Source organism: Chaetodon trifascialis, chromosome 16 (assembly GCF_039877785.1).
Source record: "Chaetodon trifascialis isolate fChaTrf1 chromosome 16, fChaTrf1.hap1, whole genome shotgun sequence".
Classification (NCBI taxonomy): domain Eukaryota; kingdom Metazoa; phylum Chordata; class Actinopteri; order Chaetodontiformes; family Chaetodontidae; genus Chaetodon; species Chaetodon trifascialis.
In genome coordinates, this window is record NC_092071.1 from 16,648,524 (window position 1) to 16,666,890 (window position 18,367).

The window sequence follows — 18,367 nt, forward strand, 5'->3', positions numbered from 1 at the left end:
ACCCTCAAAAGCTTCAAGTACAGATGTTAAAGATCCCCATTAGATTTCAGCTTTGTTCCATAAACCTCCATGTGGGATGATTTTCACTGTCTACACAGTAAACTGGGCTGCATTATAGTGAATCCTGAATAACTTCTCATTGATATAGTTTTGCTTGGATCCCGTGAACCCTTTGTAAGCAGCTCCTTAACAGACCTGGGACTCTAGTTCGGGAACATTGCTGGTGGCTGAGGATCACCATGTTTTTGGGATCCAGAAGGGCTGCGACATGCTGATATGTTCCTACATGGGTCTGGTTGGATCCAAAAGTGCAGCTTATGCATTGAAGAAAATTAAAATTGCATATGCTGTAAAAGGCCCTTCATTGGTAAACTACCTACATGTAAAATGTAGATATCATCAATGAATGAATTATCCTTTAATTTGTCTTTATATAAGTTATACCTAATGAATAGGTGTCAGGATTTCAACACTTTGTTTCCTGTAATGACATCGTTTTTAGAAAACTTGTAATAAGATGAGTTCACAGATCTCCTTAAATCAAAAGGTCCTATGATGACAGCCCTGCACACAGAGCCAGCCTAAATTTGTTTTGCTGGCACCGCAGCTCTTTGGGGTCAATCGTGCACGGAGTCCTACAGGAATTCTACTCTACTTAAGACACATAGGTACTTTTATGCAGTGTTTTTTATGACAACTCGTAGAGGTGACACTTCAAAGTGAGCTGCAGGCCAGTCAGACACAAACAGATGCAGATGGTGGATGTAGAGCACACATGTCCAGAAGTTAATGCAGAGTTAATGCTAGGGTGCTACTTGTGATATACACTCATAGACTATATCATATCCAGATAGTCAAATCTCGGTATGATACAGTCTATGATATAGTATATGAACTTTTGATTGATTGAGGAGTATAGTTAGATGTCTCCTGCCTGCTAATGCTACAGCGTCTTTCTGAACTCTCGCTGCCAGCCAGAGCGCTGTGTTGGACTGTTGGAGCATCCGGCCTGACATCCACCCACAGCCTTTATCCACCGTTCCTCTCCTCTGTTCTCCGCCTTTCCCTTGCTCATGCTTCGTGTAACATCCCATGAAATTGTGAGTACAAGCTAAGATTGCATATGTGTTTTATTTTGGTAGCTTGCACTAACTATAGCCGGTGATTTGTCTTCGGTCATTAGCTCCCAAGCCGTGAGTCAGGCTTGCATCATTTTATTTTTGGTTAAAGTGCTTTGTTATTTTCTTTTTTTAATTTAATTGCAGTGAGTGTATGCATGTGTGAAAAACAACATTTCTTGAATAGGCCCAGAGTTATAGGGGAAACACAGTAAGGGGCGTTTATATATTGTTTTCCTATCTATTTTAGATATTTTTGGTTAAAATATTCATCTTTTAAGTTGAATGCAGCACTATAAAAATAAACATCTTCTGTGATTGTGACTCTGTTAAACATGAAATCAAGGTTTGAAATGACTGTAGAGCTGAGTTCATCCCTCTCTGACATGGTCTGAACACAATGTGAACACCAAATAGGAGCACACAGTTTTATTCTATATAGCACCTGGAGAACAAACCACTTCCTGTCTTCCACATAAACAAAGACTTTGCAGGATGCAGAGCTGCTTTCTTGAAGTCTACGTGACTGTCACAGTGGGTGTAGACCGAACTCCAGGAGCGGTTGGATTGTGTCCTTTTCAGCTTGTAGCAGCTGTAGTATCACTTTTTAAAATTTGTTTTACTCCAGCAAGACTGAATGAATGAGACATCTGATTCAGTCACGACATCTGTAAAATGAATATTCGCACTTTCATGAAACGATGTGAACAGTGTAGTTAGAGTGATGGTGGTCTATTTGAGTGTCTTATAGGGGATCTCAGCGCTGATAATGTGATCAGTGCATGAAGCATTTTCCTCGGCCTGACATGCACCCTCAGTCTGAAGTATCCTTCCAAACTTCTGGAACTTCAGAAGACTCTGAAAGACTCTCTGACTTAAAACACCGCGGGTAAAAGCAACCCAGAAGTACATTAGCCTGTTGGGCTGACACGGCTTGCGCGAGGCTCTTTTCACTGTGTACTCCAGTATGTGTGTTCAGACTGTGCGGCCCAGTACGAGGGGTAGTGTGGAGCTTAAAGTTTTTTCTTTTAACGGTGTGGGGAATTCTTTTTGAAGTCCATGGTTTAAGGGAGAGTGTTTAGAAATGAGACTTTGAGCTGCACTTTAAAATTGTGTGTCTTTTCTGAGGTTTGTCATTTTGGAAACACTGAATATTGGCACCCTCAGTACATGTGTCAGTGCTGTGTAGTGTCTGTAAAGCTAAAGTATGCTCCAAAGTGAGTGCCGAGTGGGAGCTGTGAAGGCTTTTCAGCAACATGGACTTTCTATTTAAATGGCCAAACTGACACGTTATAGAGGTTAGGCATTTTGGAAAGTGATTTTAAACACGCTGCAGGGTCAAGTGTGATTTTTGTGCAGGGAACGACGAGTATTTTAAATTCAGTGTTAAGGGAAGTTAGTCAGTGTTCGGTTAATAAACTTAATGACTGAATGTTAAAATTATGATGATTTTTAAATTTCATTGTTAAATGTGAATTATGTGAATGCTAACTAATTATTCCAAGTAGATTGGATGCAATACACACAAAAAGGAGAGCTGGTGCGTATTTCTTATATTCCAACTCTTCTAATTCTTTTAAATTTCAGTTCATGTAATTCATATGCTGACTTTAATCAAGTTGGTTGGGTTCATTTTCTTGGCTTTTTCATGTAGCCTGCACTGTTTTTAGTCTTATAGTTAATATTGAGTTTTCCAAAACTCAGAATGCTGAAAAGTTTACTAAACTTACAAAAAAAATGGTTGGAAACTGTTGCCTCATATTTTTGGAGTCAGATCAAAGCAACAGTTTTTTACAGTGGACAAGCACCGTGTACATAGAGAGATCTTGGCTACGATCTCCACTGTGTGTGTGTACAATGCACTCAGTCTAAACTCAAATTATTGCCGAGTGTGTGCGTGTGGGCTCGGGGGACTATGTCTATGGGAGAAGCAGAGCAGGAGAAGTTGGAGAGAGCAGCAGCCACACAGAACATGGACAGAGCGTTTACCTGGCCCTGTGCTCTGTGGGTACGCCAAGTAGCCGCCTCTTCCACGGGCCCCCCTACCTGAGCCACGCGCTGCTGCTACCGCCGCTGCCGCCACCGGTCCGTATGCTGTCGCTGGGAAGCCTGCAGGCACATACACACACATATACACACACACATCACTTCCTGCACATGGATGAGTACACCCCAGAGGTACAGGAGAATGTTGATACCAGCACTGAGCTCCGGGATAAAACCATGGCTGTCAGAGACAGGGGCTCATGTCAGGGCGACATCTATCAGCAGACTCTTAACTGAGCCCACTGTGATATTCAAAACCCTGCAGATCCACTGATCCACACACAGAAACAGAGAGATAGCCATGAGCGACTCACCGAATATTAGATTAAAATAAAAAGAAGTGACGTGAGGCGCTGCTTCAACATGCTTGTCATGAGGCAAACTTCAAATTATATTAAAACCACTGAACGAAAACATTCATTTACGATCTTATGATTAAAACTTCATAATCAATAACTTATATTAGCGTCAATTATTTTCCTCTTAATTCTCCCTTCGTAGAAAATGCCTGTCCGGCTGAAAAGGTGCAAATTCTTATTCGTCCGTAAAACTGTGAGTAAACTGACTTTTGCAATTCACCAAGTCCCTGATTATATTAGTGAAAGCATTTGGCTCTGGGGGGTGTTTATGTCGCATGCTTTGGTTGAAAGATTACAGCCTCTTCTGAGCTGCACAGACATGGGCATAATAGCCCTACCTCTGGGGACTCCCCCTGCATTTTGTTCAGGAGTGCTCCCAATTACTCTGACTTTCTATGGAATCAGAATCATCCACTGTAATGCGAGAGACAAAGCCTTCCACTGTTTTTTCTTGTTTTTGGGCTACAAGATATACAGTCGAAAAAACATTTCCCGCAATCAGACGGAGACATCTGTTGCATGATTTGCCATTCAGAAGAGACTTCGATCTGTTAGCTAATGTGAAGGCTGAACAAGTCTCTTGTGCTTGTTTCATTCTTATGTTAACATTAATAGTGCTCCAACACTGAGGTTTCCGAAGCCTTAAGCTTGAAACACATGGCTATGTAAGCGTTCATAAAAATCAAATGAAGTGTCCTGAATACCATGCAGAACACCAATCCGCTTCTTTAGGGTCTGATTATTCCAACAAATATCAACCTAATAATCAGTCTGTAATTAAGCCAAACGCGGTATCTGTGAATTGTAATTACATTGTTGGCCTTAATGAACACAGTAGCTAGAGGTGGCTGACAGAGGCTAGTCCATGCCCAGGGCCTGGGTTCTTCTCTCAGCACAGGAATGGCATGTCATTAGTGGTGATGAGATTCCTCACTCTGGGCTCAACACCGTCTATGCCTAATCAGCCTCCTAAAATTATCTCCACAGGAAATGCTTTCCTTACTAGCGCAAAAAAAAAAAAAAAAAAAAATCTCCAAATTCCCTCAATTGGAGTTTTTCTTGATTTCTTTTTTATTTTTTTCTGCTGTGTGTGTGTGTGTGTGTGTGTGTGTGTGTGTGTGTGTGTGTGTGTGTGTGTGTGTGTGTGCGTGTGTGTGTGTGTCTGTGTCTGTGTGTCTGTGCTTCTTCTATGTTTTGGCCAAATCCTGCAGACTGTGGTTTAGACATTACAAAATGGACACCTTAGAGGATTATTTTTTGAATGCTGTGGAGGTGAGAGGAGCACTAGCGGGTGACCTATTTTCCGAGTCAGCCTTGTACTGTTATTCCACGAAGAGGGGCTCACACAAAAGACTGATGAGAGGGAGGGAGGGAGCGGGAGGAGGTGAGAGGGCAGGGTCAGATGAGCCGCAGCCAAAGAGAAAAACACATAGCTTTTCATCAGCTGGCTGAGAAGGAGGTAATTCACAACTCGGTCGACACAATACAAGCACGAATGTGTGTGCTGGGTGTGAGGTGCCGTCATGCTGCGACTGGCAGGCAGGTGAAGAAGAGAAAGAAATGCCACTTTCCCCCCAACTATCTAACAGCTCAGGATAGAATAAGGGACTCAGGCGGCATGGTGACAGGGGAAAAAGACTACCAAAAAAAAGACGACAAGAAAAAGGCAACTTAAATCAGCCGCATTTATGCCGCTGCAGATATTCTCTGCCTCTTCACAAAAACACAAATCGACTCTGATACTATGCTAATGATGGCCATGCACCCCTGCATTTCCACTTACAGTGTCCCCATGGTTGCTGTGCGGAACAGTGTTTCGTACGGCACGCTCTTCCCCTCTCTCCCTCCTTTCCTAAGTGCTGAATCTCTCTTCCCCTTGCTGCCATTGTCATGACACCCCCAATAGACCCACTGGCTTGGAAGTTAGTTGCGGGCAAAGTTGTGGTGAGAGATTAACTTTGCAGGATTAGGTGGGTTAATTAATAGATGGCTGCTGCTCATTGTTTTGTGCTCACGCTGTAAGAAGCCACCCAAGAGAAGCGCTGCAGCATTAAATCAATTTCATGGCCCTTTTATTACTGAGGAGATAAAGCCAATATTTAGCTTTCAATTCTTCACAATTATTGGGCCCCTGCTTTGCCACTTGAGTGGCTGCGCTTGGCTGGGGACAAGGACACATCTGTTTATGAGCTGTGGAGGCCCGGGGGCCTTGGTGTCCGGACTCCGGGGAACTGTCCTCAGCTTTCTCTCCTCAAGCCTGTAGCACAGAAATTCAGCCTTCTTCAGGAGTGCACACAGAAAGGAAGAGAGATTAGACCTTAAGAAAGATGAGCACTTCCAAACATTTCACCCTCTCTCCAAGCAAAAGAATTACATTTTCTCCACAAAAAACATTAACATTTCATAAATTATTTATATTCGTAACAAGAATAGTTGCAAATTTCTACAGAAATGTTCCACTCTGAGATGACTCCAAAACGCTTGAACTGACTTTATATTCTATGTCCTGACAGCTTTGACATCAATTTGTATTTTAACTGTTTGCAAATATTGACCATACAACATTCAAAAAAAGAAAAGAAATGGTGTACTGTAACTGTCACCCTATAAGTATCCACATCCATCTCTAGCTAAAATAAACTTCCAGCTAAAGTAACTTGTCAACCAGGATGTCATATTCATGGTGTTGTCTGTTCTGTGCTGCGGGAGGACAATGTGCATTCAGAGCACATAAGGCTCCATTTTCATGACAGTGCATAGCACACACTGCCGCTTTATGCCTGTAAAGTGGCATTTTTCTTGGGTGCACACCGGTTCTTTTCTACCTGCACCTGTATTTTGTGAGTCTCTGTGAACTTGACTGTACTCAAGTAGGAGGAGAAGCGCAGTAGGGGCAGTGTCATAGTGATCAAACAGCACAGTGCAATTTTTGTGTCAAGGTTTCCCGGGATTTTTGCTTGCACCGACTGCCTGCACAGACCAGGTCAAAAGCTTTGTTTTCTCTATTACAGAACAGTCAAGGCACTTTGCTGAGTATCGTGCTGTTTTTAAAGTAGAGAACAGGAGGAGATGTGATTGGTCACACCCCATCAGGACACCTGATGATGTATTCCTCATCATAATGTCACCATGTTTTCAAGCTGCTCAGCAGTCGCATTGTATGATTTTAACCTGATAATCTGATAAATCGATACCATTTCCCGATTGATCAGCAACTGGAAAGACAACATTTAATTAATTTCCACCTTTACCATCATATCGTGTAACACTACGAACACTAATGTTACCTGAGAAGTGGCTGAATGCTATTGTCAACAGTTGCTAATGAGTTCGCAAATATGTTGTTTTACCTTGAAATCTGGCTCGATGTCCCTCCATATTTTCACTTTCCATTGTCTTTTCAGTTGCTGATGAACCGAGAAGCAGTGAAATGACAGCGATTTGTCAGATTCCCTACGCTTATACCACTCGCAGCCTGGAACACAGCAGTGCGGCATTATCCTTTTGATAACAGCATTTGAGCTCCCCACCCTGAGCGTAACGTCAGAGGAAGATGGCCGCCGTGTGATGGTGGTCTCTGCTGGATCCCACACTGCCTGCACTTGTACTCATCAGGGTACTTGTGCTCGTCTAGCACAGACGTTCAATGCAGTGAATGTGACCCTTACAAACTGACCTATATCCTTCGTAATATTGTTGTACAGCATGATCTTAACTTGTGCTAGTAAAGCCCCAAAGCTCTTCATATTACCTCTGATTTCTCTCCTGATGCACTATTTCTGATCCATTTCTGCAGTTCTTTCTTGGCATATTGCCTTTCTTGCCACACGCTCACTTTCTGATCCTATTACTCAGAAAACGTCACAATGAAAAGTTGTTGCATTATGCATCAATAAGGTCCTATTTATGTCCTACCAGTCTGACAACAGCTTGACTGATGTTAATGTAATCTGTACTGTTCTTTGGCCCAAAACTGCCAGCAGCAGCCCCCCCCTCTGTCATTGACAAAGGAGCTCCATCAGTCACAGAGCACTCCAGTCATTTCTGCTATAAGAAGACTGTCAACTATCTAATGCACAGGAGGAGCCCAGGGACACCTGATATTCTATGGAGGTCCTATGGGCGAAGTAGTCTATGCCCACTTTATTTTTAATATTTCTCTGAAACTGAAAACTAATCAGGCCTTCCACAACACAAAGACTCAGTGCAAAATTACACCAAACTAGCATAAAGACAAAATGATAGCAAATGAGGAGGACATTACTAGACTTACTTATTAAATTCAGTATTGGAGTGCAGTTAACGAGGATTAGCTTGCTGGCTAACAGGGTTTTCATGCTACATTGGTTAACACAGTAGCTTGGATTTGGGAAAGAGGCTTGTGAACATGCCTTTCAGCCTGCAGCGAGTCGATTTTTGGAGCAGACAGGAGTGAGACAGATGAACAGTACAGAGCAGAGATGAGTGAGACTGATGAACAGAGAAGGACAGCAGCCACATCAGTAGAAGAGGAAGACAAAGAGAAGAAAGGACAAAGAGAATGAGAAATTGAGGGAGAAATGAGGCCAGGATGCGAGTGTCTAATCCATTCTCGTGGAATTCTGGATTTTGGACGAGAAAAACGTGTCAAGAAATGAGATTATATTATACTCAGGTAAAGCATAATGGCCACACCTACAATAAAGTGCTATTCGTCTACAGCACTAAATCAATGTTAGCATTGCATGGCACTGTTATAGAGTCATTTTTGGTAGTGGCAGAAAAATAATCTTAATTCCTTGCATTAGATAAATATTGTATTGTTTAAATACTCCAGCATTAACTGTTGCATTTCCCTATTGAGTCAAATTGAAAAATAAAAGAAACTAAGTTCAAGCATGTATTTTGAAGAATGGTCCCGCTCATGAGTTGCAGTTCGTACAATAGCAGACCTGGTGGAATTCAATTTGAGGAAGTTATTGAATATTTTGCTTACATGCAATTTGTGATGCAGCTGCCAAAGTGAAAATCAGTACAAATGCTCCTACATTCAATTTACTTTAAGTGGAGTGGATGGGCATATATGATGTGTAATTTAAAATTAAAACGGCAAAATGTATTTAATGGTGGACTATTGATGCGTCTTGATAATATAACGCTCAATTTAATTTAGCCAGTTTCCCATTAAAACTGGGCTAATCTCACTGTAAACAGCTAAATGGAAACCAAAGAGAAGGCTGGTTTAAAAAGCAGGTCTGTCTGTTTATGGAAATCTAATTAACCAAACATTTTTTCTATTGTGCATGTGCATCATAAGAGTGTCGACCAATCATTAATATAGGTTTAACAACATAACAGAATCAACCCCCTGATGCTCAATACCTTACAGATGCTGTCTGTCCACAGTGGGTATGTGTGGATCAGTGTTGAACCAGGTGGCCCCATTTAGCCTATAAGGTCAAGTTACGTGTTGTGCTTGACTGTACACACTCCTATTTAACTGCACAGCTCATATAATATTTCAGAAAGTTACAAGGATGAACCAAGGAAAAGATCTGTGCAAATTCAATGTGAAAAATGTGGGAAAAAATAAGAAAATCACACAGGGGGAGCATGTTTTTTCCTGTCACTGTATGACAGTAAGAAGGACAAGCCAGCAGAAATAAGTCTGTTGATAAGTCATAGCAGAGGCAGTGAAGCACACTGCCGCCTTCTCACAGGAGGAGGGAGGCATTCTGTCAAAGATGGAAAACTGACTCCACTTCACATTCTGCTTCATCAATAACCTTTGATAAGATATAGAGAAACACGCAGACAAATAAACAAAACAAAAGAAAAAAAATATATATCAAAGTTACAAAAGAGGCAACCACCTAGCAAGACATCTTTTCATCTCCAGACTGACAAGTGTCCCATTGTTGTCATCCTTCAGCGCGACTTTGTTGTTGCTGAAAGCATCTCTGGGTTGTTGTTATCAAAGGCATAAATCACAGAGCTGGAGAGAGCCAGGTGGCTTTCATATGAACTGCTGCACACATGCTCATGTCTCACCTCTCCTCTGATCAGCGCAGACCTACAGTACACACAGAGGTTTCCCCTCATATGAAATACAGAGACTGATGTCTGGGAATGAGCCAGAGAGAGAGAGAAAGAGAATTCATATGCACACCAATAATTCAATTATAACCAGACTAATGCAATACGCATATTATTGCAACTCTCATGTAAACACCTTAACTGGGTTATCTTACTCACATTAAGGTCCTAATCACAGTAAGCATAACTTGATTAACAGGGCTGGGTTGCTTGTCAATCATTCAGATTAATCTTGCCATGTGTATGTCTGCTTTCCCTCAGTGTTTGCATTCTGTGCACGCGCCACAAAGGTCACACAGTGAACAGGATGCCGGGCGGTTTGTTTGAAACTGAGCAGCTGGAGTAGAGATGGTGGAAAAGTTAAACAAAAGTAAAATTAAACAGTACAGTGCCGACTCAGGCGCGTACATGAAGATGCTCTAAAAATTCTTCCAAAGTGATATTTTATTCCTTAGTTCTATTTGAGAGAGAAAAGACAGGGTGCAACGTGTACAAACAGACTGTGTAAGTGTAACATTAATGACATTAATAAAATATATGGATACAAATACAACAGTATTCCACTTATGTCAGAAAAAACAAAATGTTGAGCTAAAAATAAAAAAAGAAATCAAAGCTGTCTTCGGACACTGTGAATGACTTTATGCCACGAGCTAAACATTTTTACACTGGAAGTACCACTGAAACATGTCATGTGCCATTAACGTACAAATACAACAGCTTTGAAAAGAACTGCTGAACAACACCAGTTCACCACCGATACAGCTACGCTTCTATATGATATCCCAGTACACTGAAACGCAGGCTGACGTGTTGGTTAGCGAAACAGCTGCTCGCGTCAACTTCTCCACTGCGTTTAGTGTTTTTCCACAACAGCGGCCCACAGGATGTGATGCATTTCTTCATACCATCAGCCGGGCTATGGCTTGCCTTCGGAGAGCTTTTGCCTTGAAATTCCCTCAGGTGTGCATGTTTTAATACTGCTGGGAGTGCTCTAAATACAGTATAGGGCCAACATATTTACTCTTTAACACCGAGACCTCCTAACCTCTATACAGTATGATAAGGATAGTCAATTTTCTGTTGCTCGCTGATATGATCGTACATGACTTCACTACTGCCTGCGTGTTTGTTTCTCTGTCTCCCTGTGCCTAAGGTGTGGCTTTTTTTTTTTTTTTGCCAAAGGTAACGACTTCTGTATGTAATGAAACCGTTTGGCACACTGATCCTTTGCCATTAAGACTTTGTGGCTTCTTATTGGGGAGAGAAAAAGTCAATTACAGAAGTGGAGTGAGCCCAGAGCTCAGCAAAGCCTGGCTTTATGGCAGTAATTGCGCACGTATCTTATATCTTTGAACAAAATGATGAGGCCAGGAGGAAGATATATTTGGTAAAAATTAAACTGGGCAACCTTTCAGAAGCACACAGAACAAAAATCCAGCATGATGCGTTAGAACTGTTCTGTCCCTTTACAAGACATACTAACCCGTAATCATGTACTAAAATTTGTTTGACATCATCTTACCCACTGTAACCATTATGCCTTAAAGAGGCTGCATAGAAATGGAGAAATTGCAGTTTATTCTGAATTCATGTACCACACAAACGTGCATCTGCCCGCAGAGGAGAGCAGCGTGTCTCGTAAAGCCACCGTACTACAGATGGTAAACAATATAATGTGATTCCTGTGGATTTCTCCACAGGAAGGTCAGAGGTGCCGTGAGGGTGAGAGCAGAGCAGCTTCACTGGAGCTAGTACGGACTGAGTGATTTGCTAAAGGATACTTCAGCAGGGCGGAATCTTGCTGATGAGGGGGCTCGACCCAGAGCCCTTCAGCTGAAGAGCCGTCTCCATACTCACTATGTTGTCTGTCAAAACAGGCATAATGAATTGTAGATTGCCTTACCAGTTTCTGGATCACATGAGGTGCTGTATACAAGCTAAACAGATGACTTTAGCCCAGAAACAAATCAATCATAAATTAGAATTAATAGAAATACTTAATACGTTCTATTACAATGTATCTCCAAATACCCTCAACTTGGAAATAACTCCAGTCTCCCAAACTGCAAACTCTGCACACACATCACACAGCTGTACACTGTGTGTGAGTGACTGTGATGTTGTGATGTGGTGAAGTGAGCTCAGGAAGAGCTCAGTGTCTTTTACTTCAGTTCCCAGTGACAAGAGTGCCGTTTCTTTGTAGCTGAAGTGCACAGCAGCATAGTATCAAAGAGGACATACTAGGCTCTTTATTGAAGTGTAGCCGCACTTCCGACCTCTTCTTTGTACTCCTTCCCATGCACTTCAGTAAAAAGGAAACGGCACCTATGCTGCAGAATTGATCTAAACACATTCTGCTTGCAAACAAGACTCAACATAACTCTCTCTCTCTCTCACACGCACACACACACAGTCGTTAAAAAAGGAGGTTTGGAGAGTGAAACAATAAGGCATGGAAATGGAAATGCATTAAAAAAAAAAAAAGAGGGGAGAAATCTGCCAGAATAGATCGAGCAAAAAGCTTTAAACAGTGATGCTGGTTTGTGAATGGGACAGGGTCTTGGTTCACAACGCTAATATCCAAGGCAGTTCATGATGGTGACTTAAATAGAGGGAGACAGACAGGGAGGACACAGATGTCTGACCTTGCAGTGGTGCTTATGTAATGGTCTGCTTCAGTGCATTTAACTGCAGTGCTCCTTTCCAACCTGGGATCAGCAAAGGCAACATGTCTCTGCAGTCCAATCTCCTCTGACATCAGTTCTGACACTCAGAGAGTATGAAAAGGTCCTGTGAGCTCTGAGTGAATCAGTTGTTATGGCCCTGCCTGTGTGGTCCCCATAGAGCCAATCATACTAATTAAACTAGACTACTTAAGCCTCCTCTCATTAGTGTCCAAGTAAACAGCCTTAATTTTTTATGCATTTTAATGTCCATCTCCCAGTTCTGAGGGTGGCAGTGGAGGGGACAGCTGAATGATGAAGGGGAGTAATTTCAGGTTTTCTCAAATGAAAGTGAATGCATTAAGTGTTATTTCACCATTCAAGTTAAATGTGTTTGTGGATTTGCACTAATCAGTGCAAATCCACAAACACACTGCACAAACACATTGCAGGAATTACTACCTTAGAGTGAAAATAAAATATAATGTGTTAATGCTCGTAATCAGAAGAAGAAAAAGCAGCTTTGCTATTTCATGAACATGATTTTATAGCCATGTTAAAACACTTGCACACTCCATTATATTTTAGGCAGCTCCATGCACTGCAGTTACACAATCTGCCACTGCTCCAGATACCAGGGGCAAGTAGGGTAAAATGTGGCATGGCCCAAAAATAGCACTGCAACACTGGCTTCCACTTGATTACTGGGGGTGTAAGTAGTGTTTCCACATAAGAGTGGCATGCAGAGATATATGCATACATGTTTACACACACTCTTCACTGAGTTTTTTGTCTCTTTTTCTTGTATTTGTAACTTGTTTCTTATTAAAAATTTTATTTTCAGTGTAAAAAAACTAAAATAAATGTACATCTGCGTGTTCATTGTTATGTCATGCAATACTGTTTTGAATAAGAATTATTTTTAATAAAAATAATCACCTTTCTATACATATGCATTGTGTTCATGCACTAGGGACAGAGTGGATGAGAGCAACTGGAGGGCTATTAGCACAGTCAGCAGGGGGGAGGGATGGAAGGACAGAGGGAAAGGAGGGGGCAGCTGCGTAGAGACCTAGCAAGTACCCAGCTTGCTGGGCCTGGAGCTCTCGAACAGTGGGTGGCATCAAAACAACAGGCAGCAGACACTGAGCACGGTCTCACAGACACACATATTGCACTCCTCTGCCTGCTTCCATGTCTGTGCTCCTTTTCTCTTCTCCTGCTGGTCTCCAGCAGTGTCTAAAGGTGGCAGGCATGTACGAGGCAGGGCAGCTAAAGTTCCATTTCTAGACCAGCGGCTCAACAGTCGAGACATAATGAGCTTTAGCATTGCCACTCTGCCTTTTACAGCAGCTCATCTTCCCCACCACAGGATCCTAGACTGTGGGTCTCCATGGCAGACTGTTTGCCTAGTTCAGCGTGTGAGGCTGTGTCTGCCGTCCTAGGGTGAGTTAAGACCTGGGCAAATGAGGTGAGGCTTCGCTTCACTTTCAGGAACTAGCCAGCCTTTCAGCGTTCCCTGCGTCAGACTGCAGACGCAGGACAAAGACAGGTGCTCTCACACCCGAGGAGACACACGTGTATGTGCACGTGACCTGACTTGTGTGCATGTGAGCGTTCAGAAAGACCTGTACACATTACATCTACACAGAAAAATATGTACTGTAAAATGTAGGTGGAGTGCTGCTACACCTGTTGAATCCATCTGGTGCCTCTACTCAATGTCCAGGAAAACACATACAGCACATTGGTAACATGTAGTGTCTCCCTCTGACAGCATAGTACAAACAGCAGATTTGAGGGCTGTTAATAGAGAGCAGGGCTGATCTGAGAGCAGTCTAGCCCTGTGACTGCACAGACAAGAAGTAGATAGGGCGTGACATACAGTGCTGTCCACTGACGTCAGAGCAGCACACTCACTACTGTCACTGGGAACAGAGTCATGGCCTGGGGAGCTCGGGGAGTCTGCATGTGTGATGGTGTGCTTGTGCACGTCCCTGTGTGTGTGTGAGTGTGCAGTCAGCATTGCTGTGGAGACAGTGAGTCAGAGAGGCAGACAGGAAAGGAGCGAGAGGCCCCTGGTAAAGTCCCTCCACCTCCTTTGCCTTCATACATAGCCTTGAAGAGTCTTTGGTTGTGTCAGTTTTATGCCTGTGTGTGTGCGCGTGTGTGTGCATGTGTGTCCAAGGGTGTGAGAGAAAGATGTGTTGTGCATGGCCGTTCAAGTGTGTGAGGTCACGACGCTCCTCGTCAGGCTCTATTTTAAGGCCTGCGACTCATGGAGTGCCCCGGCCTCCACAGACCCATTGGGCTAATGATCAACCTTGGCAATTAAAGCCAATCTGTGAGTCAGTGTGGCATCAGGAGGGCCATCTGCTTGCAGCCCTGTAGCACTCACTCTGGCCTGTGGGACCACTTGCTGGGGTCACAGCTCACCCAGCTTGTAGAGAGATGGTCACAGGATCTAAGGAACAATCTGCCGTGTAACTATAGCTCAATAGAAACCTGTGCGACCAGTAGCACCGCTGTGTGCGCCGCCGCCATGTCTCATGGGGGCAGTAAAAACACAAACAGTGGGATCTGTCTTATGGAGGACAATGTTGCATGCACCCATGACACAGGCAAGCTCCTCATCAGCCTCAGGCCAGTGATTTTTTTCCACCTGCTGCAGCGGTGCAGCCAAGAACTGTGGTACATATTGTACTGAAATGGGAAATGCAAGATGTCTGAATACTTGAGAGAGCTTCAGATCTGCTGATAATGACTGCGCATGGTGTCCCAAACTGCACCATCATCCACACAGGAAGTAATGAACTATAGCCAGCAAGAAGAGAGTTTCATTGGACAGAAGTTTAAAAAGGCATCTTCCAAAACTTTTAATTAGTGAACGCTGGTACAATGGTGTCTTCTCTACAGCGGTTCTGGAGCAGCGCCAGCTTGCATATCTGCACCTGGAGTTAGCTGTGCTCAAATGAACGGAGCGGAGTTCTTGAAGTCAGAATCTCGCTGGATGTAACACATCTTTAGTTTGTCTTTGATTCCAACGTTGTGATGAGTTGTTACAGCCTGAGGGCCTTTACTATGAAAAGGAGCTACAGGAAGTGTTGAGTTTGCTTTGCACCCTTCTTAACATAGGAAAAGGTTTGCTCGTTCTTTTTCATGTTCACTTGCGCTCATCTGCAAAACCTTTGAAAGTAGACACATCACCGCACAGCCACCGCATCTTCTCGTCCTTTACCACCAACCTCGCAGAAGCTACCTTTGCTTCAGAAGTTCACAGCTCTATAAAGTCCATGTCAACACCATTCCATCTCCCAGCAGCAGACAGTTGCTAAACCCTGGGAGGCTAACTGGAGTTTCAGGCCAGCGCCCTGGTGTGACCTCTGGTGCATTTATCATATGCTTGATCGCCTCTGCCCCAGTTTATAGGGGCACGCAGCCCTCAGGAGCAGTCACGATCATACCAATTGCATCCATTACAATTGCAGGTCAGCAGCTCTCTTCTCCTATATGCCACTTGCTGAGAGGACAGCTGCTCCCCGTACCTCCATATTCTTCTACAGGGAAAGTGGGGTCAAGAGGTCAGCAGCCTCCTTTTCACTGTTACTTACAGTTGCAAAGAGCAACATGCTCCTTCTGTGGGCGTAACCCCAATACACACAACATCTGTCACTGTGGCCTACATTTGAGGAGTACAATCTAAACTGTAGCACAGTTGCAGTTAAAAATGTTCTTGGGATTAATAACTCGGATTAATCAATTCTCATTTTATTGGCTGAAAGTATTCCATCAGTGTAATGTTTTATCAAGGACCTAAATATGCAACTTACATATGACTTTGAATCGTACATAAATATGTATTAAATATGTATTTCGGCCTATCAGACCCAATGCACTATGCTGTAGGGGAATCAGGGTTGAGTTACCTGAATGAATGCAACTCAACATGGGACTGTCTCAAAGAGGCCACCGTACAGGTTTTCATACTCAGTAGCAAAAGAAGCAGTGGAATCCAGAACCACCTGCTGGGCTGAGTCCTGTTTACACCCACAAGAAAAGAGAAATCTACTTCACACTGATTTAAGGCTTTTGAAATGTCATTTTCTGTCACTCAGATATGATAGAGTGTGCTGTTGTGTCTCAGACGTGGTCGGTCGGCGGAGTCGGAGGTGCAGAGGGACGGAGGCTACAGCAGTGTTATCCCACGCGTTGCATCCGCCGCGGAAACAGATCTGACACAGATGAAGCGTGTGACAAGAAAAGGATATGGCAACAAGACAAGAAAAACAGATGGAAAAAAACAATCCACCGACTAGAACAAACCTACCCAACACAACACCACTAAAATGTGTTCTGGGAAAGATGCAACATTTACTTTTTTAGAAACAGCCTGGGTAGTTTATCTCTTTAGTGTTAAGGTAACTGGTAACCCAACATCACCCACCCCGCTGTCCTCATTGCACCCTTGCTACACTCACCGCTGCCCTCTCCCCTCCTTAATCATCCTTTCCCTTCATTCTTTTACCACTTAAGAGGCTGACTCACTGGACCTGAGTTGCTGTTTGTCTGTCATGACATCTGGAGTAGCTGGATGACTGAGTGTTATGTCTTTCTCTCACTCAGTCTGCGTCTCTCCCCTGATGGGACCCCACTAACATCTTCATCCCTGGTTTTTCAGTGTAGCATAATGACCTCCTAGTAGCAGCCCTAATGGAGCCATAATGGTCATTTATGCCAGGGGAGGCTCTAAGGGCACGGCTGTGGAGGCAGCGAGTCGCACAGGAAGACGGGAGAACGCAGAGAAGCTCCTGGTTAAGTCCCTCCACCCCTGCCTCCTTCCCTTCATATGTAGCTCCTGAATCTCAGTCTTCAGCTGAATACAGCTTGTGTGTGTGTGCGTGTGTGTGTGTGTGTGCATTAATGTGCGGTTAATGAAAGGAACGGATACAAGACTGGTTAACAATAGAAAGTACAATATGAGCGTACTGCGCAGCATAGGAGCCGCTTTTCATGTTCACTTCTACAGCTTTTTCACATGCATAATGCACGTATGCATACCACATTTTCTTTTTAATTACATTTTTCTATATTCATGCATACATCATACACACAATGGAGTATACCACCATTCTTAAACCTCTACATACTTGCTACCGCCACTGGCAGAAACCACACAGTACATAAACTACAGTGCATAATTTAACCTGCACTTATTGCTAAAAACTATTTTCTTTGTCGCCATTTGCATTTTAATATGCACAGCAAACACAAGGACCTGTCACCGTATACAGTCTCAGCGCAGGGTAATCTAAAAAATGACACCAGTTTGATGCACTGGAAGCCTGTGATCAAATGCGATACTTCTTCAAATATGGCTTTGGACGCCTTAATCACATAAGGTCCTCCAAACTAGACACCTCATGCTTTAAATGCAGCACATCTCGGGATGTTCCCCTGGGCGCTGCAAGTTGAATAATACAATAGCACATTTATCAGCTAGCTAATGCTAATTAGACTGTTGCATAGAAACGAGAATAATGTACAGTAATGTTCCTTATGCCTTGTCAGCTCCTGCTTTATCTGTTTCTAGAAGAACCACAGCTGGGTTCAAGTTAAAAAAACAGCATCCTATCTAATCCATTAGGTGTCAACAGATAAAGATGTAAAGAAAATATCTGATTATTCTACTGCGGGTTTCATCTGCTCAGGTAATCATAACGTATTCTAAACTCTACTCAACAGACATGGCATGAATTCATGGAGAGTATGAAATGAATGTAGCTTCTCTCCAGGTGGCATTGTGGCGAAACACTGCTTCCTCCACCTGAAATATTCGAGAGAAATTTAGCAGATACAGCAAAAGCAAATGTCAGTCAGCTCAAAAAGGGACAGACACACTCTTACTTCTACTACCGCAGCATGAGGTAAGGATCCTAATTTCAACAAAACTTTTCCCTCTTCTCCTCTTTTGAAGCTATCTGAAAATCAGCGCTATCCAGCCGCTTTTAACTGCAGTATCTAGGGAATTGTGTGCTCTTTAATGTCTGACAGACTCAAAGTGAGGTCCTTTCCTTCCTCATTTTAATTCAAAGATACTTTCAAT

General features: G+C 43.1%; 2 protein-coding genes across 11 annotated transcripts in view; both read right to left on the reverse strand.

The window, feature by feature from the left end:
• msi2b (musashi RNA-binding protein 2b) overlaps nt 1-18,367 on the reverse strand; it is a 233,788-nt gene that overhangs the window by 19,606 nt on the left and 195,815 nt on the right. For 6 of the 10 annotated variants that reach the window (XM_070982585.1, XM_070982591.1, XM_070982592.1 and 3 more), the window contains exon 11: nt 3,108-3,227. The exons of 1 other annotated variant lie outside the window; for it this stretch is intronic. In XM_070982585.1, the coding sequence (XP_070838686.1) occupies nt 3,108-3,227 (120 nt within the window). The remainder of the gene's footprint in view (nt 1-3,107; nt 3,228-18,367) is intronic. 3 more of the 10 variants (XM_070982590.1, XM_070982589.1, XM_070982593.1) reach the window with 1 other exon arrangement.
• LOC139344427 (uncharacterized) overlaps nt 1-18,367 on the reverse strand; it is a 243,085-nt gene that overhangs the window by 14,089 nt on the left and 210,629 nt on the right. The window lies entirely within an intron of this gene.